This window comes from Sinocyclocheilus anshuiensis, unplaced genomic scaffold (genome assembly GCF_001515605.1).
Source record: "Sinocyclocheilus anshuiensis isolate Anshui unplaced genomic scaffold, SAMN03320099.WGS_v1.1 scaffold775, whole genome shotgun sequence".
NCBI lineage: Eukaryota > Metazoa > Chordata > Actinopteri > Cypriniformes > Cyprinidae > Sinocyclocheilus > Sinocyclocheilus anshuiensis.
Window position 1 is genome coordinate 1,131,330 of NW_015552614.1, and position 7,965 is coordinate 1,139,294.

The 7,965-nt window shown below is 36.3% G+C and overlaps 1 protein-coding gene across 1 annotated transcript in view; it reads left to right on the forward strand.

The window, feature by feature from the left end:
* Positions 1 to 7,965, forward strand: part of LOC107665951 (dystrophin-like) — a 127,385-nt gene that overhangs the window by 15,045 nt on the left and 104,375 nt on the right. Inside the window, exons 3-9 of the mRNA XM_016457021.1 lie at positions 1,534 to 1,626; positions 2,595 to 2,672; positions 3,121 to 3,213; positions 5,136 to 5,308; positions 5,622 to 5,740; positions 6,641 to 6,819; positions 7,200 to 7,334. Coding sequence (XP_016312507.1) covers positions 1,534 to 1,626; positions 2,595 to 2,672; positions 3,121 to 3,213; positions 5,136 to 5,308; positions 5,622 to 5,740; positions 6,641 to 6,819; positions 7,200 to 7,334 — 870 coding nt within the window. The remainder of the gene's footprint in view (positions 1 to 1,533; positions 1,627 to 2,594; positions 2,673 to 3,120; positions 3,214 to 5,135; positions 5,309 to 5,621; positions 5,741 to 6,640; positions 6,820 to 7,199; positions 7,335 to 7,965) is intronic.

Sequence of the window (7,965 nt, forward strand, 5' to 3'; positions counted from 1 at the left end):
AGAAAAATAACGTTCATCGAGATATTTCGCGATGTCCCTCTCTTCACCCGCTTCACGGCAAGTAAATCCTCGCCGTGGCAACTTTTAAAAGCCCATCATACGCAGGGCAGGAGGATTGAGAAAGCTCAGCCTCAGCTTCTTCGCGCTCTTCATCCATTTCCTGCTCTTCCTGGGTTGAACCCAGCAGAGCACTGGCCCCTGGATCAGATGATGTTAAAGAGAGAACATCATCCTCCAGCGGCTGTCTCTCGTCAGAACAGTCAATGAAGACGAAGAAGAGAATGATGTGTGCTCCCGGTGCCTATTTATACTATAGTCGCACCGGTAGTGACGTCATGGCTGTCGCCGGCCAACGAGTTGGTGTTTTTTCAATGTATGCTTCAGACACGGGTCACGACGAGGCGTTCCCCATAGCGACCCCTAGAGGACGCAGTTCGAAGTTCCCATGAAAGGGAATCACCATTGATGGGATAGTTCATTCAAAAGCTGAAAATCTTGTCATCATTTATTTACTCATCCTCATGTTGTTCCAAACTTGTATGAGCTTCTTTCTTCTGCTGAACACAAAAGAAGATTTTTGAAGAATGCGTGTAACCAAACAGCCATTGACTTTATAGTATTTTTCTTCTGTACTGTAGAAGTCATTGGCTACCACCAAATGTTTGGTTACCAAGATTCTTCAAAATATCTTCAACTTAAATAATTTGAGGTTAAGTAAATGATGACAGAATTTTCATTTTTTAGTGAACTATCTGTTTAATGGCAGATAAAACTAAATCGTTATTATGCAAAATCTGTTTTGATTAACCAACTCAGACAATCTTTAAATTGTGATTTTCAGAGAAATCTTCATGGATTTCTGTTGTTGCATCCTGGAATAGCATGTTATAGGTGTATAAACTGACATGTTTTTATTCATCCTCCTACTACACGGTGGGCAGATGAGGAGATGTAAGGTAGACAGGCTTGATATCAAGGTTAAAAGTTAAGATTCACACTCGCACATAGTCTTGATCTTGAGGTTAAAAGTTAAGATTCATCCTTGCACAAAGTCTTGTCACTAACCTTCATCTATGTCAGGTTGAGAGTTTGAATGCTTGAATATTTGCTTTAGATTTGTTTGTTTGACGTACCACGCTTCAAGGTAATGCATTTCAAAATAGAGGTTTTTGCGTTCTCTTTGTAACTCTTTTAGCGTCCTTTTTACTGTATGTTAACAGAGGAAGGACTTCGGTTCTTTGTCCTTCAAACTGAGAGAGAAGTGTTTGCTGCAAAGCACAGCTGTGAGGGAAAAAGCTTAGAGAATGTCTACTTTTTCTACTCAAAAATAAATAAATATATAAATAAAATAAAAAACAAAATAAAATAAAATAAAACTAAAGGTGTCATTCTCATTTATTTTTGATAATATACACCCTCAAATACTCAACTTTAAAATACTGGGCACACTTCATAGACAGTTTAGTGCTGTGAATAAAGGCCTAAATAAAGACCCGCAGCTTTCTTGTTCTACAAGTTCTGTTTATTCTCCAGACAAGAAGACCCCCTATCGATGACCTCTTCACTGATCTGTGTGATGGCCGACGTCTTCTTGAACTCCTGGAGGGTCTCGTTGGCCATGAACTAGTGGGTCCATCTTTGAATTTCAACAAAATAAGCTCTTAAAGGAATAATTCACCCCAAAAGGACACTTCTCACCATCATTTACTCATGAATACAAAATAAGTTTTGAGGATAGTCATCATAATACTCTTTTCCATACAATTACAATGAATGTGGAATAAGGATTTCAAGCTTCATAACGGTTGAAAAATCATCAGAAAGATATCAAAAGTCGGTCAGTGCATCTCACGCAATACATTTCAAAACTAATGAAGTCAAACAATAGTTTTGAGTAAGAAACAAAACAAAAATTAAAGTCATTAATGAAAGTTTAACATTTGCACGAATGTAATTCTCATTGGCATGTTCAAGGGAGTAAAAGTGATGTCAGATTCATAATTATGAGTCTCCTAAGTTGGCTCTTTTAAAAGCAAACTGCTTTTTAAATAATTGTACTATTTTGCATCTTTAAATGTACCTCATCCAATTATATTCATTATGAATCATTATTTTAAATTTAAGATTCTTATTTTAAGGCATTATTTTAAGATTTAAGATTGTCTTTCTCTTTTGAAAGAACAAAAAAAAAAACTTTAATTTTTAAAATATTTAAAATTAGTGACTAGACTATTTACTACATGTTATTTTAATGTGTAAAACATTTTGGGGTTAAATTAACAGCCAATTTATGAACCTGTGCATTTTATATACTGCTACCATAATAATGGTATATACCATAATTTTGGTCATAACGGCCACCCCTTCATTAGGGTGAGTAAATGATGACAGAATTTTCATATTTGGGTGAACTATCCCTTTAATTGGCTCTGAGGGCTGATATTCTGAGATTCTTTTCATTGTTCTATTTTTATCAAGGAAAAAATACTCCTGGTTTCAAAGCGTTTGGACAAGGCTGAGTGCATAAATGGCTGAATTAATTTGCAATGGATGCTCAGAGTTGAGTTTTGATACAGTATATTCTTCATTTGCAGGTTAAAGAACGTGGTTTCACTCGAGTGCACTCCCTCAACAATGTTAACAGGGCCCTGCAGATCCTTCAGAAGAACAATGTGAGTTAATTGGTTCAACAGGCTGTTTTACTATTCACAGCTTTTGGAAGTTTCGGTTGAGCTTTTTTAAAAAAATGCAAGACAAAATTATGCAGAAGCAAAATTTACAGTTGGATAAGGTAATGGCACATCACGGTAATGGTTTCAAAGACATAAAATCTTTTCTGCTTGATAAAATGTAGTGAAACAACTAGACAGCTTGAATACGTGTTTGAAGAAATAAATAAGAGCCAAGAATGATTGCAAATTATAACGTCTGGTTGAAAATAATTTTCCTGCAAATATCAAACTGTTGATATCTAAAACTGATGTTGGTGAAGTATCTAATCCTTATCTTGTTTAAAGTCAACATAAAATCAAAACTGACCCTGTTTACTGTCTTAATACATATTCCTGGTCGCATTATGAGCAACGAAGGTTCTTACATTACCATCCGCTCCATTTCTAGGTTGAGTTGGTGAACATTGGAGGAGCTGACATTGTAGATGGGAATCATAAACTGACCTTGGGGCTCATCTGGAGCATCATTCTCCACTGGCAGGTATGAGAGTTCAATACAGTGGAATGAGACCTTCAATCTTTCTGGTTTGCCTTCAAGGGCAGTAGCGTACTAAAGGATCTTTATCATCCATTATGTTGTTCTATCAAAGGTTTTATATGTAGCACATTTGCAGTGGACTGACATGTGCTGATCTGTACAGGAACTCGTTTCCTCTGTGTTTTTTTCTGTTCATCTGATAAGGTGGCCCTACTGTGGTTTATGTTCAGAGCAAATGATGTCATCCTCCTTCATCTTATGTTGGAGGTGGTTACAGGAATAAGGGCATTTAAAGGGGTCATATGGTGCGATTTCAAGTTTTCCTTTCTCTTTGGAGTGTTACAAGCTGTTTGTGAATAGATAAAATCCCTGAAGTTGCAAAGACTAAAGTCTCAAAACCAAAGAGATATTCTTTATCAAAGTTAAGACTCTGCCACACCCCCCTAAAACGGCTCATTCTAACACGCCCCCGCATATCTAGGTCACTATGTGGGAATATTTGCATAATGCGCCCAAATGTGCAGGCAAAGAAAGAAGGCGTGGTTTCAGTAACCGCAGTTAGTGTTGAAGCAGCCATGTCAGGGAGACGCTGTGTGTTTCTAGGCGAAAGCAAAAGCACTTTATCCAAATACACAAAATAATGATCTTTAAAAAAGCATCATATGACCCCTTTAAGACTCAGTAATGTTTTGGCATTGAGACTAGTTTGAAAAAATACTGATTACCATATTCATCTACCATGGAATTTACATTATACTTCTAAGTATTTCAGAGATTACCTTGGTGTTATAATGGTACATGTAAAAAAAAAAAATGGTAATACCATGGTGATATTTTTTATACAGTACTGTTCAAAGTGTTTTAAAATTAAGTAACCCATGAATAAATTAACATTTGGTAACACTTTAGAATAGGGAACACATATTCACTATTAACTGAGAGTTTTCCCTGAACAAACTCCTAATTTGCTGCTTATTAATAGTAAGTTAGTTGTTAAGTTTAGGTGCGGGTAGATTAAGGGATCTAAAATACGGTCATGCAGAATAAGGCATTAATATGTGCTTTTTTAAGTAGTAATAAACAGCCAATATGATAGTAATATGCATGCTAATAAGCAACTAATTAATAGCGAGAATTGGTCCTTAAGATAAAGTGTTACCCAACATTTTTATTCAGCAAATATGCATTACATTGAACAAAAGTGACCATTTATAATGTTGCATATATTTCTATTTAAAATAAATGCGGTTCTTCTGAACTTTCTATTTACCAAAGAATCCTGTTGGTTGCAAAACTGTTTTAAACAACCTTAATGATAAGAAATGTTTCTTGAGCACCAAATCAGCATATTAGAATGATTTCTGAAGGATCATGTGACACTGAAGACTGGAGTAATGATGCTGAAAATTCAGCTTTGTCATCACAGGAATAAAATACATTTTAAAATATATTTCAAATATGAAACAGTTATTTTAAATAGTAGTAATATTTCTTATAATAATGTTACTATTTTTATTGTATTTCTGATCAAATAAATGCAACCTTGGTGAGGCTTCTTTCAAAAATCTTACAGACCCCAAACATTGGACAGGTAGTGTATTACCACATTTTTGTACATAGTATTTACTCTTAACCATTTTAAAGAATTCCATGGTATTACCATGGTACACATCCAACCAGGATATTACCATTGAACAGATATGTACTATGATATGTACCATGGTACTGACTGATATATACCGCATTCATCTAATATGAATGGTATTACCAAGGTACAAGCATTATCACATATTTTTGTTGTTCTTATCTGGTTAATAAAATTGTAATCATAAAGTCTGCCTCTAAATGTTACCTTTATGAGGTCATGTTGCTATGTTTGTCACTGTTCTGATAAATATGTATATATTCTCTCCTTTACCGTACAGGTTAAGGATGTGATGAAAGATGTCATGGCAGACCTACAGCAGTCAAACAGTGAAAAGATTCTGTTAAGTTGGGTCAGGCAGTCCACTAAAAACTACAAAGACATCAGTGTGGTCAACTTCTCCAGCAGCTGGGCCGATGGTTTTGCCTTCAATGCGCTCATTCACAGCCACAGGTGTGTGGTTGTTATTTTTGGGTGCTTTTTTGAAAATCGCAGAAATCATTGGTTTCACGACTAATGAAATTGAAAATTAATGTTTTATATTCAGTGGTCATAAACTGCATGGTTGAATACTGGCTTGGCCTAAAGCAATTTTTGAAGCTGATTATGGCTTATTGTTTTTCTATTTTTCTGTGTAGTTCATTTGGGTAATGAACCAGCTGTTTCGATCTGCTTTTAGCTATTTCAAGCATGTGCACAGAAAAATAATTTAAGTTATTAAATATCCTATATTAATTACATCATCTGCTTTGTTTTTTTTTGCCAGGCCAGAGCTCTTTAACTGGAGTGTGGTAGAGCAACAGGATAATGCCATTGAGAGACTGGATCACGCCTTCAACGTTGCGGAGAAGAGTTTAGGCATCGACCGACTGTTGGACCCTGAGGGTATGACCTCCTCTTTTCTTCTTCTTGTTCACGATAGCCTTTGAAGTTTTTCTGAGTATTACAGACAGGGCTTTTTTACTTTAATTTTAAGTTTAATTTTTTTGGATGGGAGGAAACGTCTTGTTACATCAACATCTAAAACAGAATTTCATCATATAATTTATGCCAGAGGGGATTAATTCATAGATGAGCTTGTATCACTTATGACTTGATCTGTATGGACAGATCCCAAGGAAAGGAAAGTTATTGCAGAGATCTAATATACAGTATATGCATGATGTTTCTTTCCAATGGATAAGTGCATAGAGAACATGTATAGTTTATATTATTAAATGATAGTTATATTTACACTACCATTCAAAAGTTTGAAAGTTGTACTATCAATAAATTAAGCAGCACAACTGTTTTCAACATTGATAATAATAAGAAATGTTTCTTGAGCACCAAATCAGCACATTAGAATGATTTCTGAAAGCTCATATGACACTGAATATTGGAGTAATGATGCTGAAAATTCAGCTTTGCCATCACAGAAATAAATTACATTTTAAAACAATAAAATATAGTTTTTTAATTCTAATAATATTTCACAATATTGCTGTTTTTGTTATTTATTTATTATTTATATATTATTTATGTATTTTTGATTAAATAAATGCAGCCTTTGTGAGCATAATAGACTTCTTTCAAAACATCAAAAAAAATCATACAAATCTTGCTAACTTAGTAGTACACATACAACATTCTACAAAGCAATGTTTGCAGCGATCATCTGCTTCTCACATTTGTCTATTGTGAAAAAGACTCTAATAATCTCACATATGTCTCCTCTAGGAGTTAGCTTAATTAAGTCAATTAAGTTATTGCTTAACTCATGGGCATATCTTTTCTCCTTCGCAGATGTTGCTATAGCTCATCCAGATAAGAAATCCATCATTATGTACGTCACCTCTCTGTTCCAAGTGCTGCCCCATGGCGTGAGCATGGAGGCCATCCAAGAGGTAGAGACGCTTCCTCGAGCTAAAGTAACCAAGGAGGAGCACTTCCTCTTTCAAACCCAACAGCGGTACTCCCAGCAGGTCAGAGGAACACACACACACACACACATAGACACGCACAGTTTTGAACGGTGTGCAGTAACATTAAAGCATGGACCCATTATCTCTGGCGCCACATATGTCTGATATGAAAGCCTGAGACTTCTTTGGTTTCAAAAAGGTTTTCAGACGTTCTCAGGATGCCGATTGCACCTCTAACCTCTCAACACACTTTGCCAGCTGACATTGAATTATGTTTTGTAATTTGTGATCTAATTTTGCCCATCTGCATTCCAACGTCCTCATCGTCCTTCTCACTGCCATATCCAGCTCATCACTCTACTCTTCTCAGTATTTCCATCCATCTCTGTGGCTTTTGTTTTGCTTTTTACAGTCTTTCTTGTCTTCTGTACTTCTTTTAGATCACAGTCAGTATGGCCCAGAGTCGTGTTCGCAGCCCATCTCCCTCCTATAAGCCTCGATTCAAAAGCTATGCCTTCACTCAAGCTGCCTACGTCAAGACACCTGAACAGCAGAGGAAGTTCCTCACCACACAGGTTGGTTTTTGTTGACTGCTGGTTCTTCCACATCATTGCCAGGAGTTGTAGTTTGTTTCTACTGTACAACAACCTCTGACTGATATCAGTGGTGTCACACTTCACTTGCTAAAGCTTGTTCCAACTAATTGATTGTATTGGCCTGGCAGACAACAATATTGACAAAATGCCATAGATTTGCAATGAGGAAAGGACCTGAGGGATATTTCAGAGACTTGGGGTAAGCTTTTTGGATTTTAAAGGAACACTCCACTATTTTTGAAAATAGGCTCATTTTCCAACTCCCCTAGAGTTAAACAGTTGAGTTTTACTCAACTCCGGGTCTGGCGGTAGCACTTTTAGCTGTAGCTTAGCATAGATCATTGAGTCTGATTAGACCGTTAGCATCTCACACAAAAATGACCAAAGAGTTTCTATATTTTTCCTATTTAAAACTTGACTCTTCTGTAGTTACATCGTGTACTAAGACCTACGGAAAATAAAAAGTTGCTTGTTCGTTCGTTCGTTCAAAGGAACTTTGCTGCCGTACCATGGGTGCAGCAGGCGCAATGATAATACGCAGCGCCTGAAAATAGGCTAACTTCCGTCAACATAACCAACGTGACCACCTGCTTGCACAGGGAGCGTGCTG